This window comes from Pinus tabuliformis, chromosome 1_1 (genome assembly GCF_031772625.1).
Source record: "Pinus tabuliformis cultivar Carrire ecotype Pingquan chromosome 1_1, CPIR1, whole genome shotgun sequence".
Taxonomy (NCBI): Eukaryota; Viridiplantae; Streptophyta; class Pinopsida; order Pinales; family Pinaceae; genus Pinus; species Pinus tabuliformis.
In genome coordinates, this window is record NC_142297.1 from 168,838,377 (window position 1) to 168,866,288 (window position 27,912).

Below are 27,912 nucleotides of genomic sequence, written 5' to 3' on the forward strand. Positions count from 1 at the left end.
AGAGAAAAGCTGACATGGTAGCAGATTTTTTGGCAAACAAAGGGGTGATTAAAAAGGAAAGGGACACTCGATACGTCTGGGAGCTGATACCCCTAGGCAAATTGTTAGAGGATTGTCTCGGTCAGGCTGCCCAAGATATGGAACAATGGGAAAGGTCGACATCAGAGGAGGAAAATGAAGGAAGAAGGGGTGTAAGGATAGATTTAGGAAGCATGACAGGCTCGTCACAGTGATTCATTGGATCATTGGATACACGGTGATTCCGCGAAAAGCAGAGAAAATGGGGTTTAAGCATAGATCCAGCGTAAATCCATCCAAGGAGCAAGAAGAATCTGAAGGGGGGATCGATGGTCATCGCTCGGTGGTAAATCGAGAAAGTCCTTTCGCGAGGAAGTGGATTCTTATACCACAAGTGGTATTTTGGAAGGGGCATAAGTGGGAACTGGTTTTCAGAGGATGGCTCCAATTCCACTCGGCAAGCGACACATAGCAGCGGGAAGGAAGAGGATACCGCCTTTCGGGCGAGTATTCCTCGAGCTAGATGTCCATTCGAAATATATGTAGACCGTTGGATCCACGAAGGGATGATCAACGGTGGAGGGTCAGATGCACCGGGAATGCGGACCCACATTTTTATGGTTGCCAATGTAATCTTTTTGTATTTCAAACTTTTAGGTAGTGGGGTCGGGTGTTTTTATATTATTTTAACCTGGTTATCCATTTATACAGATTGTGGGGTTGGTTGTTCAAGCCAATTCTGCTTCAGTTAGGTTATGTGGGCCACTTTTTGGTAAACACAAGGAATTTTGGTTTACCTTGTAAAATATGTATTGTAACAGTTTCGGTTAATAGAAAGATCCACTCTTATTTGACCCAAAGAAAAAAAAGTTCGGAATACAAAAAGATTACATTCGCAACCATAAAATATTTGTAAATTTTAATATAGTTTAAAATTAATACTTATTAATATTGATAATAATGTAAAATTTAATATTTGCCTTTAATTTGTTTCGAATAATAGTTTCTAATAGATTCTTTTTAGTTAGAATAATATTAATTTAATTTATTTTTTATAATTTTAAGATATAATATAAACTAAAATAATTTGAACAAATCGTCCAAACATTCTATATACATTCCTTTGTTTTAAAAACTCGTATAACTTAGCTTAAAATTTCAACCCTAGAAGGAGCCACGATCTTCAGAGGGAGGTCGAGTTGAGGAGTTCTATTAAAGGATTTGAGTTTGGTTGCTGGTTTGGACAACAAAGAAGAAGAGGGCCACAAATAATTTTAATAAATGAGAAAAATAATAATAAAATAAAGTTGATAAAATATTTTGGATTATTATTTTAATTAATGATTTTTATGGCATTGTTTTATGTTTGAGTTTTTTTCATTTCCATATATTTAACTATTTGGAAAACTCCTAAACACTTAGCTAACAATTAAAACTTACGATTATGATAAATTTTAACTTACTAAATTAAAAAAAAAAATACACTCCAAAACACATAACAAAGTATCACTTTTCTTTTAACTTGTTAATGCAACATTAAACAACATAAAGTTTTTTTATTTTCTAACTACACCTCACAGCGACTTTAGTAGACAATTACCTTCAATATTTAAATTTGTTGTATAAATTACATTACAATTTTACCATTATTATTATGATGTTGATGATGATTAATGTCCATTAAGACCAATGTCGTATATTAGACCTCAAGAAAAGAGAGTCTAATTGTCATTCTTCAAAATCTTGTTTCTGTGATCAAGGAGCATGGAAAGAAGGGTTTTAAGATCGCTATAATTGGGTTGGCTTAATAAGTCAAGAAGATTGGAGGTGTGGTTGATGATAGGGAATTGAGAGCAGATGTGGGCAAGAGCTGGTGTAGGAATTTACAGGGTAAGTTCCTCAGATAGAAGACCAAAAGGACACCGCTCACAACCAGATCGCAGATCAATACACTAGTATTTTGACGTGGTTAAAACCCACAAAGAGGGAAACAGTCCATGGCCTGAGCCAACGCGGCCACTTCAGGCAATTTATTAATAAAAGAATGAAAATTTACATATGTTTCTCTCATGCACGGATTACCCTACAAATGACCCTCCATGCGCTTTAAATAGAATTCATGGACCAATTGGGTGTCAAGCCACGGATCAAGTGTCGGTAATACCGAGGAGAGAATGAACCGTCGGATCACTACATATCGTGACCGTCGGATTGTAAGTTACAAAATGTACAACGGTAAAGAAACACACTTTACCTAACTCTATACCTAACTCTATACTAGAACAAGTTGTACTTAACTATTTCCTATGTGTCGGAATATCCTAACATCCCCCCTTAAGAACAACTTGGGATAGGATTGAAGGATTTACAAATATGACACAATAGGAGAAGGAAGGAGGCACTAGAGCCTATCCCCCCTTAGTGACAACTTCCTGAACTCCAACCATAAATCGAAGTTTAGTGAACTTCGCCTTTGTGAGAGCCTTTGTGAAGATGTCTGGAACTTGATCATCTGTTGAACAATATTGCACTTCAAGAACATTGTCGTGAATGAGCTTTCTGATGAAGTGCATGTGCAGTTCAATGTGTTTGCTGCGCTGATGTTGGACTGGATCTTTGCATAGCTGAATGTGTTGAAAAGTGTGCAACAAGAAATGCTTGTTGAGAATACAACAAGATGATGGAGCTTAGTGAAAAGAGTCGCCTTCACTAAGTGGGCCAGCAGGCTATTTTTGGCGCAAGTCTATTTTTAGACTATGTCTATTTTTAGACATATGGATCATGTCTATGGATTGCAGGTTGCTGTTTATGGATGATTGGTCAAGTTGGGAAAAATAGATGGACTTCTATTTTTGATCAAAATGTGAATGATCACAGTGTGAGTGATCAAAGTCTATTTTTAGACTGGCTGTCAAAAATAGAAAAGTCAAATATTATTGTCTCATAATAATATTTGGACTATAAACTTGATCTTATTCTCTTGGAGCACTTTAGGATGAGCTACGGATGTGGTACATGCAAATCCCTGAGGGAAATACGTGGTTACCTATGGGATGACTAATATTTTCATGCAGGACTTCAGTTAGAACTCAAGTGAGTTGAGTTTAGTGGACTGGAGGTGCAGTTGATGGAGTTGTGTTCAGTTTAGCTTTGTTAAACTGGTTGTATTTAGTCTAACTGATCAATAGACTAGAGATGAGTTGGGTGAATTAGTTATTAATTAATTCAAAAGTTATTAACTCATAATACAACTAATGAATACATCAGTTAACTCAGTTGCATGTCAGTGCATGTTCAGTTCAACAGGGACAAGTGGTAGAGAATCAGATTGCTATCAGTTGTGACTATAGTTGTGCACCAGATCTTGCACAATCAAGGGATTGAGTATGCCAATGAGTTTGCTCACTTATTTTCCCAGTATTGTAGCCTTTGCTCACGTCCAACAAAGTGTGAGTGATTATTTTGAGGTGAAATACGAGTTTGGGAAGCCATTCTCATCAATTCTTGAGCAGGTATTGAGCAGTGGAGGCAGGCAAGCAGTGGAATAGATTTGGAGATCAGATCTGAGCTGTATTGTGTGTAACAGGTGGAGCTAGTACTGGATTGCTTGTGATAAGCATTGTACTTTGTAATGTTACATGATTCAATAAATATAATATACAGATAGTGTGGGGTTTTTAGCGAGATGCTTTCCCCGGGATACATACTGTGTTAATGAGTTTGATTGATGCTTCTATGTGTGCCTGTGAATGTTTCTGCTTCTGTAAATTGATGATCAACTTAGAGGAGATTATGTATTATACATGTTCCGCTTATAATTGTATGATCAGGATAATCTCTGTGAATATGTGTTAAATTATTCAAAATTTCTACAGAATGGCACTTTGATTATCACACCAAAGTGTAGTCGGATGCTGCTGCTCAAAGCCAAACTTTGATAGGATCTGACGAAGCCACAAGGCTTCCTTACTAGCTTCTACGACACCACGATACTCTGCTTCTGCTGATGAAAGAGAAATGGCACCTTGTTTCTTGCAAGCCCATGTAATAGGTCCTGAACCAAGAGTGAACACATAACCAACAGTAGACTTCCGATCATCAGGGTCACCAGCCTAATCGGAATCAGTGAAACCAACCAATAGAGGAGATGCTTCGGCACTGTAATGAATCCCAAACTGAATTGTACCTCGAACATAATGAAGTATTCTTTTAGCTGCTTTCCAATGACTTTCACGGGGGTTTTGCATGAACCGAGCAACAAGGCCAACAACAAAGGAAAGGTCAGGACGAGTATGGGTTAGATACAAAAGTTTTCCTACAAGTTGACGGTATAAGGTAGCATCAACTTCAGGAGAAGTACAAGTGACTGAAAGTTTGACTCCAGACTGAAAGGGAGAAGGGGCTGGCTTACAGTCTTCCATGTGAAAATGACGTAGAATATCACAAGCATACTTGGACTGGGAAAGGGAAATACCCTCCTTGGATTGCAAGACTTGAAGACCGAGAAAATAGTGTAAGTGTCCTAAGTCTGTCATTTCAAATTTCCTTTTAAGGCTAGACTTCACATGGTTTATAAGGTTGGGATCACTACCAGTAAGGATAAGATCATCAACATAAAGAACAAGGATGATAAGAGAGTTTCCCACTTTCTTGGTGTAGACAGTATTGTCAGAATGACACCTAGAAAAGCCAGATTTTAAAAGAAAGCTATCCATTTTGGCATACCAAGCCCGAGGAGCTTGCTTGAGACCATAAAGGGACTTCTTAAGTCGACATACAAGGCTAGAGTCTGTTTGTATGAAGCCAATGGGTTGTTCCATATAGATTTCTTCATGCAAGTCCCCATGCAAGAAGGCAGATTTAACATCCATCTGATGGACTTCCCATTTGAAAGAGGCAGCAACGGAAAGAACAAGGCGGATAGAGTTCATTTTGGCAACAGGGGAGAAGGTTTCAGTGTAGTCAATGCCTTCAACCTGTGAAAAACATTTAGCAACAAGACGAGCTTTATGTTTATCAACTTTCCCATCTGGTCGATACTTGGTTCTGTAAACCCATTTGCATCTAACAAGTTTTCGTCCCTTTGGTAGAGGAACAAGATCCCATGTATCATTTGCCAACAATAAATGATATTCTTCATTCATAGCTACTTCCCAATCTGGATGGCCTAAAGCTTCTGCAAAAGTGTTAGGATCATAATTTACTGGAGCTTGAGCCAGTAAAGAAGAGGCTCTCTCGAACTGAGAACGTGTACGTCGCTGATCTGTAGGATCACCGGCAAGATCACCTGCTGCATCTCGAGTAGCACGAACCCATTTTGGAAGCTGAGGAGCTGAAGGAAGATCCTGAGATGGTGGGGGAGGATTGTCATCCTCACTTTCATCATCTGAAGAAGAAATGTTTTCAAAAGTAGAAGAGATAGGGAGAGGTGGCACAACCGTCGGACTAGGCTCGCAGGCCGATATATTTTCATCAAATTTTACATCTCTTCTAATGATAACATTTTTGGACTTAAATGGAATAAGTCTATAGCCTTTGACATCTTCAGAATATCCAACAAAAGTACATTTTTCACTCTTAGGTTCTAAAGCTTTATGCTTTTCATCTGGAATATGGGCCCACGCTTCACTTCCAAAAACACGAAAGTGACTTACATCTGGTTTGATTGAGCTCCATGCTTCTTCTGGAGTGATATTCTTTAAAGCCTTAGTAGGAGTGCGATTTATTATGTAATTTGCACAGTTAATTGCTTCTGCCCAAAAACTAAGACCAAGTCCTTTAGATTGTAGCATACAATTAGCCATTTCCTTTAAGGTGCGATTCTTCCTTTCAGCTACACCATTTTGTTGTGGAGTATATGGAACAGTATGTTGCATTTGAATTCCATTCTCAGTGCAATAGTTGATGAATGTGTTTTTAACATATTCTCCGCCATTATCAGATCTTAACTTAAGAATTTGATGTCCAGATTGTTTTTCAACAAAGGCCTTGAAGGCCAAAAAAGTGTTAAATACTTCACTCTTGAGTTTTAAGAAGTATACCCAAGTGCGTATGGAGAAATCATCAATGAAAGTTAAGAAATACTTGCAGCCAGAGAATGACACAACTGGAAGTGGACCACATAAATCACTATGCACACGCTGTAAAGGGGCTGAGGCGTGCCAAGAGGCACGTTTTTCAAAACTGTCCCGATGATGTTTTCCAAGTACACATCCGGAACAAACACCATCTCTGCAAGATACCATAGGAAGACCTGTCACCATATTTTCTTTACATAGATGCTGAAGGGAGCGATAGTTTAAGTGACCAAATCGCTCATGCCAAAGTTTGCTCACTTCATCGTTATGAGCAACAAATACTGAGGGAAGATTTGATGACCCAAAGTTGTGAAACTTATACAACCTTGTAGAATCATCAGCAATGCCAGTAGCCAAAATCTATTTAGGATCTCTTAAGTCCTTGATTACAACATCATGAGGTGAAAATTCAACGATTTTACCTTCACCTGAATGAGTTATCTGATATACAGATAGAAGGTTGCAGGATAAGGTTGGAACACATAATACATCATTAAACTGACCATTGTCTAGATGAACAGTTCCAGTCCCTACAACACTAAGAGATCTATCATCACCAACATATATATTTTTGGTGTTACAATCATTTAAAGAAGAAAACATGGCTTTGTTTTTGGCCATGTGATAAGAAGCTCCAGAATCAATGAGCCACTCATGAGAATGAGAAGAAGAAGATACATTTAATGCATAGCCAGACCGAGATGCTTGACAACCACATGCAGAGAGTGCCATTCCTGAAGATGAAGTTGAAGTTGAAGATTGCCCCAAATGGATGTTATGCTTCTTCATTGCTGCTTCCAAGGCTTCCATCTTCTTAAAGCATTTTGATTCTAAGTGGCCATCTCGATTACAAAAATTGCAATGTCTATCAGTCTTCTTCCCTTTGTTTTTATTTGTCTTATCATTTTGTTGAAATGATTTTTCATTTTGGGGCTGAAATTGCTTAGGACCCTTGTTTGGTTTAGGACCATTCTTTTTAGGATATGACTTCTTAGGATTCTTTGAATTTGGTTGCTGTTGGGTGGCTAACGCTTTCTTGGAAGAGTTTCCAAGATTAAGAAGACCAAGGTGTAAGAGTTTTTCTTGTTCTCTTATTAAAGAATCACAAAAAGAGTCAAAGGAAGGGGGCTTGTAGTCTGTTCCTTGAGAAATGAAGGCTTCTCTTGTAGAATGGAAGGTGGAAACAAACACAGAGTAGGCTGGTCCCAACTCTGTAAGAATGGAATAGATAAGGTTACTATCTTCTTTCTTAACTTTAACAACTTCCAAAAGATATCTAAGGGTATTGAACTTGGACAAGAAATCTTCAATGCAAGAAAAATTATTAGGGTCCAATGTAAGCAACTCATTTTCAAGTTGATGGGCTCTAATTTCATTTTTAATCCCAAAAACTTTATTGATTTGTTTCATTGCTTCATCAGGAGTATCAATTTCTGCAATATGGAATCTAAGATCTGGAGAAATAGACATCCCTATCAATCCACGTGCTTGATCTTGCCTATTTTCCCATTTAGCAGCCTTATCTTCATCCTTCTGTTTCTTTTCTTGGCCTGAGGCTATTCTGTAGAGACCTTTACTTCTAAGTAAATCCTCAATGTAAGCCAACCGTTGGAAGTAGTTGGTGCTGTCAAGGGTAACTTGGTATTGACTTTCCATTTCAATGGAAACTGAAGCTAAAGATGCTGAAAATAAGTGTTCCAATGGATAGATCTCGAAAAATTAGGCTGGTTTAAAAAAAACGGCTCAGAAAACGGCTTCCGGATGAAGAAGTTATGGCTTTTTGAAAAAAAGTTGTTGAAGTTGCCAACGAAGTGTGGGAATGTGCGGAAATGAAAAAGTCCGCCCCCACAAAATGGAGACTTGAACCCAAGACCTCTACTCTCTTAAAATAGCTTTGAACCAATTGATCTATACAAAAAATTTGAGAGAGAGAGAGAGAGGGGGGGGTGCTTTGGGTTGCGTGCTTGCTTTGAGAAAGCTCTTTTTCCCTACAAAACAAAAAACAAAAAACCCAACGCGGACATGCAAAGAAAACGAACCTTATGGCTCGAAGTTAGCTTTAGCCGAAAAACTAAATATTTTCAAAAGTGAACCTTGCGGCTCAAAGTTAGCTTTGGCCGGAAACTAAATCTTTTCCTCAATGTTTCTGATTTTCCGAGATCACCCTAAGGCACAGGGAAAAGAGCATACGCATGAGAAAAATCCTTCCTTTCTGTTTCTGATTTGCCCAGATCGCACAGAGTTGCAGGGCAAAGAGCATACGCAGAAATGAAAGGTATAGATCCGGTAATAAAAAAAGCTAAATAAACCGAAACCGAAATAAACAGAGAGAAAATAACAGTAAACTGCAAATAAACACTGTATACCTCCATATCTTAAAAATGACGCAGCTAGGGCTACCGGAAACCTTTTCGCGTGAAATGAAAGGGGTTCCTCACTGGAACAGATGCTCCCAACACAACAGAGTAGTCCTCTCGGCCCGAAAGCAGTCAGAAACAACAGATCTAGGAAACGGTAGTCAGATGCAGTTCTACCGGCTTCAGATTTGGATCACCAATGGACGCGGCCCTCAAATAGCTCTGATACCATGTAGGAATTTACAGGGTAAGTTCCTCAGACAGAACACCAAAAGGACACCGCTCACAACCAGATCGCAGATCAATACACCAGTATTTTGACGTGGTTAAAACCCTCAAAGAGGGAAACAGTCCACGGCCTGAGCCAACGCGGCCACTTCAGGAAATTTATTAATAAAAGAATGAAAATTTACATATGTTTCTCTCATGCACGGATTACCCTACAAATGACTCTCCATGCGCTTTAAATAGAATTCATGGACCAATCGGGTGTCAAGCCACGGATCAAGTGTCGGTAATACTGAAGAGAGAATGAACCGTCAGATCACTACATATCGTGACCGTCGGATTGTAAGTTACAAAATGTACAACGGTAAAGAAACACACTTTACCTAACTCTATACTAGACCAAGTTGTACTTAACTATTTCCTATGTGTCGGAATATCCTAACAGCTGGAAAGTCTAAAAGGATGTGCTTTTCATCTTCCACATTCTTAGAATCACAAATCTGACAAATTCTATTGTCCCAGTGAGTCTTTGGAGTAGACCATAGTCCGATCTCACTCCAAAGCTCATGAGAGTTAGTTCTAATCCCAATGATGTTCATTTTCTTCTTAGTGCTAGTCAACATAGAGAGATAATTTTGGTTATCAAGGGTGGGGTTGATCACCTCCTTATAGTACCTTTGTTAGGAAACCATCTCACAAAAAAATAGAAAAGCTAGATCAACGCCTTAAAATTCAGCCTCTTCGAGGGGGCAACCTCCTTTACATTTACACAAATGAAAAATTCTTAGATGATACAAATGACTAAACCTCCCTTCTATATATAGGAGTCTAAGGGGTCACAATATAATCAAGCCGACATAACAGTGATAACATAAGGGCACAAAAATAACAATAGTGGGTTTCTATGGAGCATACTAATAACAATATGGGGACAATAGGGGCACAATAATAACAATAAGGGATACAATGACAATAGTAATGGGGGAATCACTAGTATCCTTCTCCTTCCGAAAAGCATTGTCCTCAACGCTTGAGTAGTTTTGGATGCTTCTGTATAAAATTCTCATACTCCCATGTGGAATCTTCAGCCGATAAGTTCTTCCACTTGATGGATACTCCGAAATTGATCGATTTCGTAGCTGTCGAGTTCTTGTTTCTGTGACTGCTTCCAGTTCTAATATGATTTTTCCTTTCGTCAAGTTCTGGCAATATTGTTTGAACTGGGAGCTTGTCACCTATAAACTTCTTTAAACATGAAACATGGAAAACTGGGTGCACTCGGGAAGCTGCAGGAAGCTCCAATTTGTATGCCATAGAACCAATCTTTTGCAACACCTTGTATGGACCATAATACTTTAGTGATAATTTCTTATCCTTCTTAGCTTGCTTGAGGGACATTTGTTTATATGGTTGTAGCCGTAGGAATACCCAGTCACCTACATCAAAACTTCTTTCACTGCAATGTTGATCTGCCTGTTGTTTCATTCTATTCTGCGCCAACGTGAGGTTATCCTTTAAGAGTTGGAGAACTTGTTTTTGATACTTGATGTGATGTTCCACTACTTGAACCTTAGAATTTTCTCTTAAATATGATGTGATGGATGGTGGATGATATCCATAAAGTGCCATAAATGGGATCATTTTTGCTGAAGTATGGAAGGAAGTGTTATACCACCATTCAGCCAGAGGCAACCATTTGACCCATTATGTTTTTTTATCAGATACAAAGAAACTAAGATATCCTTCCAAACATTTGTTTACTATCTCAGTTTGCCTATCAGATTGAGGATGATAAGATGAGCTATGAGCTAACTGAGTACCGAGACAAGAAAATGATTTTGTCCAAAAATTTCCAGTGAAAATGGGATCTCTGTTGCTTACAATAATCTTTTGGTTTCCCTGTAGCTTTTGAATTGTTTCCATAAATGTAGTAGAAACTATACTGGCTTTAAATGGATGTGATAATGCACAAAAGTGTGCATACTTGGTAATTCTGTCAACTTCCACCATGATGACACTCTTTCCTTCGGACTTGGGTAAACCTGTGATAAAATCCATTGAAACCTCCTCCCAACGTTGGCTTGGAATGGATAAAGGTTGTAATAGACCTAGGGTATTAATTGTTTCAACTTTGTTTTGTTGGCAAACCAAACATTTCGCCACAAACTTTTGAATATCCGATTTAAGGCCATCCCAAAAAAATTCCTTCTTAACCCTGTGGTAATTTTTAAAAAATCTTGAGTGCCCTCCTAAGGGAGAAGTGTGCAATTCCATAAGAATCTTTTGTTTGAGTTGGGAATTCTTACATAGGTATAAGCGATCTTTGTACCATAACGAATCATTTTTCCAGCTCAATGTATCATATGTACTGGGATCTTGTTGTATCTTTTGAATGAGTGCCCACACTTCTTCGTCATTCTTCCATTCTTTAATTCCTCCCTTGCTTTGTTTATCCAATTTGGTTGGATAATAGAAATGGTGCACAACAATGCTTCAACATCCTCATCCTTTCTTGAGAGTGCATCTGCCACAACATTTTGCTTCCCTTTTTTGTAGATGATTTCAAAGTCATAACCCAACATCTTTGTGACCATTTTTGTTTCTCTTTAGAGGATAATCTTTGTTCTAAAAAGTATTTAAGACTATCATGATCCGTTTTTACCTTGAAGTGTCTTCCCATTAGGTAGGGTTTCCATTTCTTAAGTGCATGTAGTATTGCCAACATTTCATTCTCATAAATAGCTTTGTGTAAATACTTTCCCCTGATTGGACGGCTTTCGAAAGAAATGGGTCTTTCATCTTGCATTAAAATAGCACCAATTCCATTTCCTGAAGCATCACATTCCATAATAAAGGTTTTTGTGAAGTCCGGCGTAGCTAAGACCGATGCTTGGTACATTGCCTCTTTAAGATGTTCGAAAGCCTTTATTGCTTCTGGAGTCCATGAAAATTCATCTTTCTTCAGTAATGTTGTTAGAGGTGATGCTATTCTCCCATAATTCTTAATAAACTTGCGATAATACCCTGTCAACCCGAGAAATCCTCGCAGATGCTTTATGGATGTGGGGATTTTCCATTCCTTAATGGCTTTAATTTTGCTAGGGTCTACCTTAACACCTTGATGAGATACAATATGACCCAAATATTCCACCTCTTGTACTCCAAAGAAACATTTGGAGCTTTTTGCATATAATTGTTTCTCCTCCAATAGTTTGAGCACCTTGTCAACATGTTCAACATGATCCTTCCAAGACTTGTTGTAGATTAGTCTATCATCAAAATATACTAACACAAATTTTCTAAGGAAGGGTTTGAAAATCGAATCCCTCAAACCTTGAAATGTAGAAGGTGCACTGGTAAGGCCAAAAGGCATGACCAAAAATGCATAATGACCCTCATGTGTCCTAAACGCTGTTTTCAGAATGTCTTCAGTCTTCATTCTAATTTGATGATATCCTGAACGAAGATCCAACTTGGTGAAGTAAATTTATCCATGCAATTCATCCAATAATTCGTCAATAAGAGGAATGAGAAATTTATCTTTAATATTGAGCTTGTTGAGCTCCCTATATGTAGAAATTTTGAATAATATGACACTTATTCAGCAGAGATTACCCCGATTATACACTATTGCGGAAAACATGCATAATACATAAGCTCCTCTACATTGATCACCAATTTACAGAAGCAGAAACAATAACATGCACACATAGAAGCATCAATCACACATATCAACACAGTATTTTACCGGGGAAAGCATCTCGCTAAAAACCCCGACTATATGTATATTATATTGATTGAGAAAATCTAACAAACATAGTACAATACTACTCACAAGTATCCAGCACTATATCCACCTGTTACACACAATACAACTCAGATCTGATCTCCAAATCTCCTCCGCTGCTTGCCTGCCTCCACTGCATAATACCTGCTGAGAGTGAATGAGAATGGCTGATCCAAACTCCTATTTACCTTGTGAAAATAACCCACACTGTAAATCACGTGAGCACAAGCTATATTTCACTTGGTATTGGCCCACACTACGCAGAGATCATTGGCATAACTCAATCCCATGCATGTGCAAAATCTCATGCACAACTGATAGCAATCTCAACCTCTAACACCTGTCCCTGTTGAACTGCACATGCACTGAGTTAACTGATGTATTCTTCAGTTGCATTATGAGTTAATAATTAGTGAATTAATTAATAACTAATTCACATAACTCACCACTTAGTCTATTTATCAGTTAGACTAAATACAACTAGTTCAACTAAGTTAAACTGAACACAACTCCATCAACTACTCATCCAACTCCACAGAACTCAACCACATGAGTTCTATCCGATGTCCTGCATGCAATAGCTCAACTGACTCACAAAGAAAACCTATTTCCTTCTAACAGCTGCATGTGCCACATCTGTAGCTCAAACTGAAGTGCTCCAAGAGGATAAGATAAAGTTTATAGTCTAAATATTATTATGAGACAATAATATTTGACTTTTCTATTTTTGACTAGCAGTCTAAAAATAAACTCTGATCACTCTTGTTGTGATCACTCCTACTGTGATCACTCCTGCTGTGATCCAAAAATAGACTTTGCGCCATAATTTGCCTGCGGGCCCACTTAGTGAAGGTGACTCCTTTCCACTAAGCTCCATCATCTTGTTGCATTCTCAACAAGCATTTCTTGTTGCACACTTTTCAACACTATAATCCGGACACATGCGCCATGATCCATCCTTCTTGTGCACCAATATTACTGGAGCAGAGAAAGAACTTTGACTAGGTTGAATTATACCAGCCTCTAGCATTTCTGCAACCATACGTTCAATTTCACTCTCTTGGGAATAGGGATATCTGTACGGCCTGATGTTTGGAGGAACACTTCCTAGAATCAAATGAATAGCATGATCATGATCACAAATAGGTGGGAGAACTTTGGGAGTCTCAAATAACTTGGAATGATTGTCCAAGACTTTTTGGAGATCTGGAGAAATAGATGATTTTGATGTGGGAACCTCTAGCGAACATAATTGTGCAATTACACCTCATTGTTCCTTCTTTAGAAGCTTTGTCATACTATTAGAGCTGATTATCTTTCTTTGTTTCCCTGCAATACCCCTTAATTCAACTTCCTTTCCTTCCGCAAAAAATTTCGTGAAAAGTTCTTGAAAATTAAAAGCTATTATACCCAAGGATTGTAGTCATTGGACTCCTAATACAACATCAACACCACCAATTGGAATGGAAAGCATAGGGCTATTCAATACATATTCTCCCTTGGATAGCTTGATATATGGCACTTTCCAGAGCAATTTATGATTCCTCCACTTGCAACCATCACTTGACACTCTAGTGTTGGATATAGGAAGCAATTCAATTCCTTTGCTATCTTACAATGAATAAAATTATGGGTACCTCCCGAATCATTCAACACTATTACCTTTTTCTTCTTGATATGTCCTTCTATCTTGATAGTTTTAGGAGTGGTAAATCCAGCCAATGCATTACAAGATATGGTCGGATTCATTTCTTCTTTATCTAGGATTTGTTCCTGGAGTATATCCTCTTCTTTTGACATTTCTTGTTCCTTTTCTTCCTCCTCTTCACAATATATGTAGAATAATTTCTTCTCAGCACACTTATGACCTTTAGTGTATTTGCTATCACAACTGTAACAAAGCCCTTTTGCTATTTTTCTTCCAATTTTTGTGGTGTCAACCTTGTAGGTTGTGGAAGGCTAGGGGCAACAACACTTCCATCTTTATAGTTGTGAGTGGTAGGCTTCTTGGTTGCCATAATTTTCTTTCCATTTTTCTTGCTAACCTGAATGCCTTCTCCAATGAATCAAGTTCCCAAAGGTGAACCTCATGTTGATTATCCTTTAAATTCCCTATGAACACATCAATCCTATGCTCCTCTGGAATATCTTTTATCCTTATGTTCAATTTTTGGAAGTCCTCAATATGCTCCATCATTAAACCCTTTTGTTTGATATTTATCAATTGGCTAAAAAAGATGTTGCTTTTTGTATCCTCATAATGTGCTATCATTTCTTCTGTAAAAATTTCCCAAGTGACAATTTGTTTACGAGAGCAAATCCATTGATACCCTACAAGCTAATTTGGTTCCAAATATAGAGTTGCAATATGTACCTTTTGTGTGTTTTGCACATTATGGACAATGAAAAATTGCTTCATCTGTAGTATCCATGTTCCAGGATCCTTGCCATAAAACTTCCTCATATCGATTTTTGGAACAGGTGGGTCTTCAATCCAACATTAGAGTGTATGAAATCATGACTAACATTTATTTTGTTCTCATCATGAGTTTCCTTTACTACCCTTTCACCATTAGTGACCATTTCTTGTAGCAACTTATTCAAATTTATCTTCAATTCTTTCATCTCATCATCCATGCCATCCATCTTAGCGTCCATGCCATTCATCTTAGCTTCCATGTCATCCATATTAGCTTCCACACCATGCATCTTATCTTCCACGCCATCCATCTTAACTTGCATGACATTCATTTTAGCTTCCACACCATTCATCTTGGCTTCATTTACCTTTAGTGAGAGTGAAATTTGTTGTACCTGGTCTTGTAATTTTGATATATCACGCTGCATTTCTTCCTCTTCTTCATGAGTCATGCTAGAGATTTTAGGTTGCTTACTAGGTGTTTCCATTTTATTTCTTTGGTACATTAATTAATGCTAATAATTCTTCACTATTCCCTTTGAATTCCTTCAAACTAATTTTTCAAACCAATCTTATGCAAAATTAAAAAAAAAAAAAACTACACACCTTTTTTTCACTTTGTAAGAGCTCAATATTGAATCCGTTGTATCTCTGTAATTGCAGATCTCGAATATCTAAAATCTTTTTCTGCGATATCCCTTTGAGTCCTCTTTCTAACCTCACAAGTCTAATCAAGATTGGATTCTCCAAGGAAGAGTTATGCCAAATTTCCCATGGTGACCTGATTATAAACTAGTTCAGTCGAGCAAACTTGTACGATGTGCGATGGGTCATTTTTTCGACCTTAGTACCTAGATCTGATACACCGAAAACTAAAGGAAGTCCTCTTTCTAAAACTTCTGACGAAATTTCAATCTGATGCTCAAAACAAAAGTTATGAGGATTTTCCCCAGGTCCTCTATTTGGAATGTAATTCGGGAGTTTGTGAAAACCCTAACTTCATCAGATCATAGCTCCGCAAATATAGCAAAACAAGCTTTGAAATTCGGACCCGAAGTTTAGAGCGATTTCGGCTCAAATGGGTTTTTTTTAGCGTCTGAAACATCGCAAAAAAAGAAGAAGTAAAGTTATAGCAAAAATTCCACGATGACTTGTTTGGAGCAGTGCAACCCTAGAATCCAAAGCTATGATACCAAATGTTAGGAAACTAGCTCACACAAAGATAAAAAATATAGATCAACGCCTTAGAATTCAGCCTCTTCGAGGGGGCAACCTCCTTTACATTACACAAATGAAAAATTCTTGGATGATACAAATGACTAAACCTCCCTTCTATATATAGGAGTCTAAGGGGTCACAATATAATCAAGCTGACATAACAGTGATAACATAAGGGCACAAAAATAACAATAGTGGGTTTCTATGGGGCATACTAATAACAATATGGGAACAATAGGGCCACAATAATAACAATAAGGGATACAATGACAATAGTAATGAGGAAATCACTAGTATTATAGAGGCCTAACAACCTTAGCTTCCTTTTACCCTCCAGCTTCTTAGCATCTCACATATTGTCCTTAAAACTAGAGATAATAGTATCTTTGATACTGTCCTTACTTCCCAGAATGTTCTCCTCACAAAATAAATATCATTTATAAACCATTTTGATTTACTAATGAAATATCGCTCCCCTTTCAAATTTAGCTATAAGAAAAGATCATAAAAATATATTATAATATTTCTCTTTATAAATAAAACTTACAACTTACATGATGTTTGGTAACTTAATTATCATTAATATATATATATATATATTTTTTTTACAGAATCGGGTACTTATGTATTATAAAATCCAACAAAACAGAGTTCTAGTACATAAGGGAAATAAGTCTGAGAGCTGAGGATCAAAAGCGGGTTCGCAGACCCAGATTCCTCGTTGCTTCTCTTGGTTAAACAGAAAGCAAAATGAAGACGACTATATTGTCTAACGAAGGAGCCACCTATCCAGCAAAATTTACAATGCATAATCTTTATGGAAGATTTTGAGTGGCGGAATCATCAGGAAGCGGGTCTTTCCTGAAACTGGCTTTGGTTGAAGCCTCTGCTTGGTAGCTCTGAGTTAGGGAGCGGATGTGTTCGATGGCCTCCTCCAGGTGGCTGCATCTTTCCTTCAGCGTTTCTATCTCCGCCTTTCTTTTCTCCAACTTTTTGCGCTTCGAATTCCTGTCTGACTGATAATCTTCCTTCAGCTCAGTGAGTTGCTTAGTCAGGCGATTGATCATGAAGGTGTGGGTTTTGCACATGGTGCAATCCTTATTGTTGAAGATCTTGTCAAGGGGATTGCTGGCCTTGTCTGGAGCAGAAGTTTGACCCTGTTGGTCTGCCATTCGTGCTGCTTGAAGCTGAGGAAATTGTGAATGAGGAGGCGAGCCGAGATCAAATGGGGGAAGGAAACCAGAGGGGAGAGCTGTGAGAGGGAGGGGATAAGTCAGAAGAGGGAAAGGCGGAGCTGCACCGGGATGGCCGGAGAGAACCAGAGAGACCTGAGGAGCTTTGCTGCCACTGTTTATCCAACTGTTAGCGGAATTAAACACAGAAGTTGTTAAAACGGAGGTTACCTTGACCCGGGAGCGCTGTGCACGTTTCCGATGAGATCGATCCGCTTCAGGAGAATGTCGACGCCTGAGGATTTCGCACTGTAGGAGCCCAGTGACAGTGGAGTGTGCGTGATCGCTTTGCTCTGAGCTACTATATGTAGGTTGATGAAGAGCCCCTCCTTGCTTGGGCCAAGGCTGAGTTGGTCTGTTCAAGAAGAGATTGAGATCTTCAGGAAGAATCTTGCTGCACGCGAAATGAGTGTCGGTGCGTTGAAACAGAGGGTCAATGCAGAGAATATCTGCAGAGTGATTCTGAGACTCATGTGAAAAGATGGCTGATATGTCATGGAGCGGGAAAGAGGACCTGATCAGAGAGGAATAGTACCAGTTTGGACTATCGAGAGGATAAGGCAGGAGGAGAGAAGGATCAATATGATATCGATCTCGGGCGAAGCGGAGTCTGAGAAGAGGGAACAAATCTTGCTTCAAATTCGACGTGCGATCTCCAGAAGAGCTGAAATGATGACTTCCTGAAGAGTCAGAGGTGAGAACACTGGGGGAATGAGAATGCCATGTTCTGGGATCGATGGGAGGGGAGAAAGACGGCGGAGAGAGGGAGAAAGGAGAGATGGAAGATGAGTGACCGATGAAGTGATTGCTGATATGACAAGTTCCGAGGGCGCTATTTTTGTAAGCTGTCTGGCTATCTGGTTCCTTATGGTATCTCCCTTTCATATATTCTCTCATTCTCGCGAACCTGCCCTTGCTGCCTGTTAACTGCCTTGCTGGCTAAGTAATCCGCCTCGGAATTATTTTCTCTTAGGACGTGCCTTAAGGTTACTTCACCCAGATTTTTGATGTTGTCGATAATTCTCTGCCTTATGTTGCTGAGACCTGCTTTGTTGAAGTCTTTGCCTGTGTTCATAGCTGAGATAATGATGGCGTCCCTTAGTCCCAGTCTGGAGAGGATCTCTGTACCTAGGAATAAACTGTATGCTTCAGCTATGTTGTTCGAGGCCTTTCCAAGTCCCCATTCATAACTGCATATGGAAATCCCCTTATGGTCTTTAATTATGCCTCCTGCCCCTGCTTCTCCGGGGTTTTTCTTTGAGGCGCCATCGAAGAAAAGAAGGGGGCGATTTTGATTGAGAATCCATTGGCTTACCTCTTCTTTAGTTCCCCTGATTTTCCATTTGGAAGGCTTCTGATGTGCTTTGTTCTGGAGGGGAGGACTCTGAGAGTGGCTGATGTTAAATTTACTGTACCAATCCTTTTCCTCTTGAGTCCAGCTCGTCTGGTCTGGAGGGGTTATGAAGTTAGCGCTGACAGCTTCAGAGATGTTAGCAATTGTTTTTGCTATGACATTGGCTAGTTTAGGCGTTTTGCTGTTGAAGACGTGATTGTTCCTAGCTAGCCATAGATTCCAGCATAGGGTAGGAGGGATGCACTTCCACACTCTAATAAGATTGTTCTTGCCTTTTCTAGAGTAAGGGAAATCCTTCTTCCAGTTCTTCTGTAGAATGTGCATTTGGTCAGGGATTGCCCGAGTATCCAAAGGCCTTGTTAACTGGTTCCAGCAACTTTTAGCAAAGGGGAAGAGAAGGAAGGAGTGTTGGATAGACTCTTCCTCTGATCGGCAGAAATAGCAGATCGAAGGGCCTTGAATTCCTCTCTTTCGCAGATTCTCAGCTGTGAGGATTCTCCCTTTTAAAAGGGTCCAATTGAAGTGTTTTACTTTTGGGAGGCATTTTGTCTTCCAGGCAGCAGTATGAAGGTTCCATTTTGGTGCAGGGTTTGAGTTTTGTAAAGATTTATATCCTTCTTTAACTGAGAAGGGCCCTCCACTAGTGTCCCAGATGTGTCTGTCTTCTTTCTCCTTGTTGATTGGTGCTGATCCTGAGAGTGACAGCTTCAGAGTGAGCCAGAGCTCTTTGAGGTCCAGAGGGAGTTGCAAGTCTTTCCAGGCGTACCATTTATTTTGGTTCCACAGAGATATATCATACAGGGTGATTATCTTTCTTTCCTCCATCCAGTTTTGCAGAGGCCTGAGCTCTTGGAGGAGGTTTCTAGGATTAGAGTTCATTATTATGTCCGACCATATTTTGGAGTTCTTTCCATTGCCTGGGAGTTTGGAGACGTTTTCTCTAAAGTGTGCCAAGACTTTCTTGATAAGGCGCCACATCGGAGTGCATGGCCTGTCTGCTATTGGATCATTGAGGATGTTGGAGTTTGGACCTCTGAGATATTTCCTTTTTATTGTCTCCACCCACCACGAGCCATTTCCTGTGAGGATCCTCCAGATCAGTTTGAGCCCTAGCGCCTGATTGGAGAGGCTTGGGATTTTTATGGAGAGGCCTCCTTTTTCATATGGAAGGGTGACTTGTTCCCAGTTGACAAGGCTAAATTTCTTTGTGTCCTGTTTGCCTCCCTGCCAGAGGAAACTTCTCATTATAAGTTCCATATGCTTATGAATACTTGCAGGGGCCATGATGACCGCATATTGGTAAATTGGGAGACCTGAAAGGACAGACTTTATGAGGATGGTTCTGCCTGCAAGGTTTAGCCAAGAGGCGCCCCAGCTCAAGAGAAGGCCTTTCATTTTTTCAATGTGGTTTGTCCAAACCTCTGCTTTGATGTGATTCTTCGCCAGGGGCAGGCCCAAGTAAGGAAAGGAGCTCCAATTTTTTTGAAGTGTAATGTCCAAAATTTGAGCTATTCTCTGTTGTGTCTGGTAGGGCACATTCCAAGTGTACAGTTTACATTTTCTATTGTTCATTTTGCCTCCGGAAGCTTGACGAAATGCATCCAGCACTCTTTTGAACCTCCTAGCCATCAGACTGGAGGCTCCCCCAATTAGTAAAGTGTCATCCGCAAATAGCGAATGATTTATCTCCTTTATTCCTCTTTCAATGCGGATACCTGTGATTTCTTTTTTGGTTTGAAGATTTTCTAGATGAACACTCAGAGTCTCCGCCATGATAATGTAAAGAAAGGGGGAGAGAGGGCAGCCTTGCCTTAGCCCCCTGGAGCTTCTAAAGAAATTGCTGGGGCGACCATTGATCAGCGGGGCAGTCCAGGTGTTGGAGATACACCCGGTGATGATGCTAACAAAGTTGGGGGAAAAGCCAATTTTTTTTAGGACTGCACTTAAGAAGGAGTGGTCCACTCTGTCAAATGCGTTGGCCATGTCCAGTTTGATGATCATTCCACGTTCTCCTCTATTGTGACTACTATGGATAGCTTCCTGGATTAGAATAACATTATCAATGATCTGCCTCTTTGGGACAAAGCCGCCCTGGTTCTCTGAAATTAGAAGAGGAAGATAATTCTTCAGCCTGTTGGCTATGATTTTTGTTATGATCTTGTGTGAAACATTACAGAGCGAAATGGGCCGGAACCTATCAAAGGATTTGGGATTTGCTTCCTTGGGAATCAAGGCTATAAACGAAGACTTGGTGTTGTCTCCCAACTTGTGTTTTCTAAATGCATTTTTAACCATTCTCACAAAATCTTTCTTTATAGTTTCCCAGTGCTGCCTGTAGAATGCAACTGTAAAACCATCCGGCCCCGGGGCCTTGTCTAGCTGCATGTTGAAGATAGCTTCTTTGATTTCTTCTGCTGTGGGATCTTGCTCCAACTTGTTGTTGTGTTCCTTTGTTATTTTGTTCTCTATTACACTTAGGAATGCCGCGCTGTCATGTTGTTGGGGTTCTGCCGTAAGGAGAGCCTTGAAGTGGTGGAGTGCTGCGTTTTTTATGTCTTCTTGATCCCTCAATTCCCTCCCTTCCACTTCTATTTTATCTATCTGATTGTTGGCTCTTCTGATTTTGACATTGTTGTGGAAGAAAGAGGTATTTTTATCCCCAGCTTTCAGCCATAAGCAGCGGGATTTCATTCTTTGCTCCTCTTCTTCCACGCGGTTTTGCCTGTACAGCTCTTTGTACAAGTTTTTTTCCTTCTCTAGATCTTCTGGTGTGTATTGCATCTGCTCTTTTTCTTTGTGCCAGCTCTCCATCTCTGTTAACAGGTCTGTTTTCTTTTTCCTTTCAGAGATTGCTTTCTCTTTCGCCCATTGTTTTATGACTGTCCTGAGATGTTTTATCTTAGTTTCCCAAACGAAATGTGGCGAGCCTATTACTTCATTTGCCCATTGATTTCGGACAAGGGTGCGAAAGTCCTCATAGGAATCCCAAGCTTTATTGTATTTAAAGGGAAGAGGGCCTAAATTTGTTCCTTTGTCCAAGGTGAGGACCACGGCCTTATGATCTGAGGCTGTGCCATGAACAATGTAGCTCCTTATTGCTTGAAAATTGCCTGCTACACCTTCCTGTATTAGGATCCTATCCAACCTCTCTTTTATATTGTGCGATCCTGTTCTCTTGTTGGTCCATGTATATTTGCCATTCGACAGAGGAGTGTCTATCAAGTTGAAGAGCTGAATGATGGTTTCTAACTTGTCTCTTGATGGATCTGCATGGTAGTTCCCACCATATTTTTCTTCCACATGCCTAATTAGATTCAGGTCTCCCCCTAGTATTATCCTACTGTTATGAATGGTGGTGAGGTCTGCTTCTATCGAGTTCCAGCAGCTGGCTTTGTCTCTGTAGTGGTTAGGTGCATATATATTATAGATATGATAAACTTCTTGATTGCTTTTATTCCTTAGATCTGATCTGATCCACCAATTGCATAGCTAGGAGTTGATGATTTCCCACTTGTTCTTAATCCATAATGTTCCTAAACCTCCTGAAGCCCCATCTGAACCTTTTGAGATGCCTGTGTAGTTTTTGAATCTTTGGATTTGGAGAAGAAAGTCCTACTCGATGGTTTTGGTCTCCTGGATTAGGAGAATGTCTGGCTGTTCCTGATTTATGAGATCCTTGATTGCTTTCATCTTTAAGGAAGAGCCGATCCCCCTACAGTTCCAAGAGACCAAATTCATTATTTACCAGTTATGGGGTGGGATCCTGACTTCTCCTTGGCCTTTTCACCACTTCCTTTTAGCTTGCCTAGGAATGAGTCCAAGGGTTGTTGGGTACCTGTTGCCATCTCTTTGGCTGCTGATTCATCCCTTAGCTCTTTATTCGATTTTCGACCAACTTTTCTCGGAGGATCTGATGGTTGGTTGGCTTCTTTTGCTTTGTTTCTAGTGAGGATTCTTTCGATGGTAGGGGGGGGGGAGGGGGGAGGGTTGGAGCTCGGAGAGACTGGGCGAGGAGATTGTGGGGGGGAGGGCGGAACTTCAACTGCTAGGGATTCGAAGGGGTTGGAGGAGGAGGGAAAGGCTGAGGAAGGAGGAGGAGGAGGGTTAGGTTGGTTTGGAGCCGGAGGGGTTGCGGAGCTAGTGCCCGGATGAGAGGAGGACTTTTTCCTTTTGACTTGTTCCCATGGTACTTCTGCATTTTCCTCATTATGTTCTACTTCATTTACTTTTAACTTGCTACATCTATTGGCAAAATGACCATACTCGTGGCATACCTTGCATTTGAAGGGCAGCTGTTCGTAGTCCAGCTGCTGGATGTGCATCCACTGGTCCACCTTTATCTTAATGGCTTCTGGCAGTCCTTTACCAAGATCAACTTCAACGCAGATCCTTGCGCATGCATGCATATTCTCCCTTGGTTCCGATCTGTCTATGTATTTTCCAACTGCATTGCCGATTGCTTTAACCGATTCGTCCCCCCAGCAGTGCAGAGGCAAATGGGGGAGGTGCACCCAAACAGGGACCGCGTTGGGGATGTCCATTTCCGGATCGAAGTCCGGGGTCCATCTGTTCAGATAGAGACCTCTTGTGTCCATGAAGTAAGGTTCATTGCGAAAGATGAGGTGTCTGTCTTCTTTAGTCTCGAACAGGAAGGTGAAGTATCCTCGCCCGCAGAATCTGATGGCGATCTTGCCTTGGATCATTGAGCTCCAGTTGCGCTCCACCCATTTTTGGACAGTTCTTGGGGATGGCCAGAGTCCCGTGAACTGACCCACAAGACCTCTTTCTGAAAGAGCTATTGCCGATTTCCTTGGGAGGGAAGGAGGTAGGATCACCTCAGGGATCTCGTCCAGCTTTTTTATGAACTTTGAAAGAGAGGGGCGGGGTCTGGCATCGGGGTTCGCTGACAGAAGAGAGGCAAAGATGACCTCTGGATTCTCAGAAGCAGGGGGAGGGGAGGCGGAACCTGCCATTGCAGGCCCGCAGAGAACGACAAAAGGGGCAGGCCGTTAGGCAGCCGAGACCCCGAAGGTGGGGTCCGCGCAGAGCGAAGGGATCAAGGGAGCAGCGGAGGCCCAGCCAGGCAGAGCCTGGGGGCGAGGGCAAAGGCACGAGGGATCGATCAGAGGGCGCAGATCGCCATTCCCGCGTTCGAAGAACTTGTTAATTATCATTAATATTTAATATAAATATAATTTTATAATTATTAATGGTTAATATGAATTAATACAAAAAAAATAAAAAATAAAATAGTTTTTAATAATAAATTAATATTCATTATTATATTATCCATATAATCAATTAATTAATTTAATAATAACTATATTATTATATTAAAAATAAATTATTAAAATCATAATATAAAACAAAATTTCAATAAATTATTATTACACTTCCATTACTTAAAGTACTTAACTATTTTCCATAAAAAGTGGTACATTATCTCTCCACCCATGATTTATTGCAGTTTTTTCATTGAAACTTTCACCAACTTAAGCACAAAATTATAATGCAATTCAAACTCAACTATATCTGATTTAATGTACGTGAGAAGCAACCATTTACGGATTTATAATTTCTTTTTTAGTAATGCATTATTACAAATTTTCAGTCCACCACAATCAAATAATTATACAGAGGTGGGTATTTTTTCTCATAACCAAAAGAGTCATATAATTTGATGTTAATATTAATGATAATTTTAAAATTAAATTTTATATATAATAATAACCTTAAAATTATATATAAAGAAATAAAGCTTAATAGTTCAATTTATTATATTGATTTATTGCTTTGTTATAAAGTATTATTTAAATTATGAAATTCAAAGTTTAAATTTTTATGTTCAAATGAGCTTTTTCTGGCCTATGGCCATCGATAATCAGAATGTCACACATGGAGTTTTTTGGCATTGATCGTTGATTACAACTCTGATCATGTGGCCTTCCTCCATCCATTGTTCTCTATTGTGTGAGAGGTTGCTTTGTCACCATCTCAGCTAAGGGCCTTTTCAACACATTCTTATTCGATGTTGTAGTAATGGACAAAGGGTTGCTTGATTTTTCTGAAATCTCACTGCAATCCTTACTGTCATAGGAAGAGTACGTGTCACTCCTTGCTAAGAAACCCTCTCTTCACCACAAACTTGGCCTTACATTTGATCCCAATGCTTCAATGGATCCATGCAGGATGCAATTTAGTTTCCATGAACCCTCATCAACATTGGAGCCTGCAAAGGAGGGTACCGACTCTTCTTTAGCTCCCATTTACTCTAACATTCAAAGCTTGCTCCCACTCCAGACTTTTCCTTCCTCTGATGGAGTTGGCCCCTCCTCCCTATCTACCCCCTCCCCTTCCTCTGTTCACCATTCATAGCTTCCTCTTCCATTGGATCTTGCACACCATAAACCGACTAAGTGTATAAGGCATAGGAAAATACTAGCTTTGTTGGATTTTGGTCATGATGTGTCATTGGAGGCCATTCCATTTTTTTGGACAAAATCCTTATTAGGAAATTCAGTGGCAAGGTCATCTTTGAGAGAAAATTCAAAAATTGGATTGAAGCTAATTGGAAACTGTGGTTGGGTTACTCCCCCTCCTATTTTCTCATGGCGTAGGGGTGGTTGGCTTTTATCTTCTCAGTAGAGGACGATGTCTTGAAGGTTTTGAATGTTCAGTGGATTTGGGGAGTTTCCACTCTTTTTCTCAAGCCATGTTCGCTAGACTTTGACCTTGTTTATGAGCCTTTTTGAATTGAAAGGGTTTGGGCCATACTAATAGGGCTTCTTCTTTTCTTCTGGTCAAAATAAATTCTTCATGTTGTTGGGAAAAAAATTGGTGTTTTCCTTCAACTGGAAATCTCTTTGGAAGATAAATGTGGTAGACGCTTGTTATGGATGCAAGTGGAGGTTGATTTAAGAGATGAGTTGTTGAATGAAATCAATCTAAGTACTATGGGCAATGATGCATCCATACTATTTATTCCTTAAGATTGATTGATTCTTCACCTTGTCCTGAGGATGGACCACACTAGTTGGTTCGAAACATCGTCCAAATCCTGATAATGTGATTAATTCGAAAGACATCTATCTATATATGGACCTTTGATTGGAAGCAGAGAATCAACTATTGGAGGATTCCATTCATATGTTACATTTTTCATGATACAAGCCATATTCAGGCACAATGCACATCTTTCAGATCATGAGCCATAATATACAAAAATATTTGGAAAAAGAAGGGCAATTCATCCCCCGTCGCTCCATCAATTTCGGCTTCTTTAGCTACAATTTGAGGAGAGGATGCGACTGCATCAAAAATTCCACCATAAGTATTTCAAGATCCAACTCCTCTACTTTACTTCTCTTTTTCATGACTATTTATGCTCTACTTTCTCTAGTCTCTCTGCCCTTACCTGATCTTGACTCCCCTTCTATGCCCATGAACTCCCACACCCCTCCTGCCCTCACTTCTTGCTCAGATCCCTCTTTGATTAATCTTTCTAATCCTTGTGTTTCCCTTCCCTTTACTTTTGAATTTGTGTCGGTGCATGCCTCCTCTTACCCTCTCATTATCCCTAATAATATTTCCCCACCTCACAAGTCATATGGCATGTGCGATTGACTGAGAATAAAGGAGGAAATCCCCTCACGGGGTGACCTGATAGTGGTATGTATCCTAAAAAACCTGGTTGGCTACAAATTTCAAGTTGTTTTAGACATTAGTAAAGAGAGATAATCTACAATTTCCAGGTTAGTAGAGTAGACCCCGAAAAAATGATAATCCTTGCCTTCAATGCCAGAGGGATGGGGGAACTCAGAACCATATCACATGTTAAAAAAAAGTAGCAAGAAATGTTCAAATTGACTTTTGCCTTAGTAAAATTGAGTAATTCAAATTTCCACATCAGCAGGACAACTTGGAGGTATTTAACTAGTGTGACATGGATCTTGTCTCTCAGTTAGCTCAGTAAATTTGAGTTAGATGGATTGAAGTTTAGTTATGCATGTGTGATTACTACAGTTTAGTAATCCAGTTCAGTTATTCTTAGTTGTATTCAGTTAACTGGCCTCTAACTATTGTTGGAGTTAGTTTAAGGTCAATTGTGTAGTGGGACAACTGTCTAACTCATAGATCTATCAATTAACTGATCAATCAACCCAAAATAGCTAGTGCATGCAAGGAATTCAAATTTCTCGGCTAAAGTGGAGATCAGTTGTAAACTAGTTTTGATTGTGCAAGTGTTGCATGCAATCATTGATCAATCATCGGGAATTGTGCAATCAATTTGAAGGAAATTCCTATATTTTAGGGGCTAATTTCCTCAGGAATTGTGCAAGGAAATAGGAGGCTTGCTGAGCAAAGAATTAGCTAAGTGTTGGCCAGAGTTTGTCATTGGGCAGAGAGAAAAAATATTCTTTTGTAGGTTGAACTTAGAGCTGAAGTTAAAAATTGCAATAGTTTATTTGTTCATTTGATTAATGCACAATGGCTTGAGGGTTTTTCCTAGTTGGGTTCCGCTAGATATCACTGTGTATTTCTGGTTTGGCTTATTGCATGTCTATGCATATTTTTCTAAATTGTGATTTTCTTTCCACATATGAGTAGAGCAAAATTGTGTCTCTTGATTTCAAGTTCAAATATTGAGCAGTTGTAATTTCTATCAAATTTCTACATGGTATTAGAGCCCTGAAATCACTTTAGAACCTATATTTATAACTTGTCTCTCAAGAATTTCGAAGTAGCAGCTTTAGTGCAACAATTTTTCTTCAGGATTAGAAGAATACCTTTCAATGGTCTAAGATTGGAGTATGCCTTGGAGGGTAGCTCAAATTTCATAGCCTACAAGGAGGTCGTGCTTGATGACAATGGTGTGTTAGAACATGTTAAAAATGACATTGCAAAACCCCAACAATTAGATGCAGAACAATTAGGCTAATGGAAGAAGGATGTTGCAAAGGCAAGAAGAATTATTTTGGAAGGTGTGAGGGACCATGTGGTCTCAAATATCCATGGAAAAGAGACATTGTTTCCTATGTGGAAGACATTGAATGAGCTATTCGAAAATAAAAGTGACCATAGAAAACTGGCCCTGAAAGACAAAATTCAAATCATTAGAATGTAGAAGAATAATACTATTCTGCAGTGTCTCTCCAGGTTTACACAAGTTCGAGATGAGCTTGGAGGGGTTGGGGTGAATGTAGAAGAAGATAACCTCGTAAT

The 27,912-nt window shown here is 39.5% G+C and overlaps 1 protein-coding gene across 1 annotated transcript in view; it reads right to left on the reverse strand.

Annotated features, from left to right (window-relative positions):
* Positions 1–23,699: 23,699 nt before the first annotated feature.
* Positions 23,700–27,912, reverse strand: part of LOC149212113 (UDP-glycosyltransferase 86A1-like) — a 32,452-nt gene continuing 28,239 nt past the window's right edge. The window contains exon 2 of the mRNA XM_089388562.1: positions 23,700–23,849. Coding sequence (XP_089244688.1) covers positions 23,700–23,849 — 150 coding nt within the window. The remainder of the gene's footprint in view (positions 23,850–27,912) is intronic.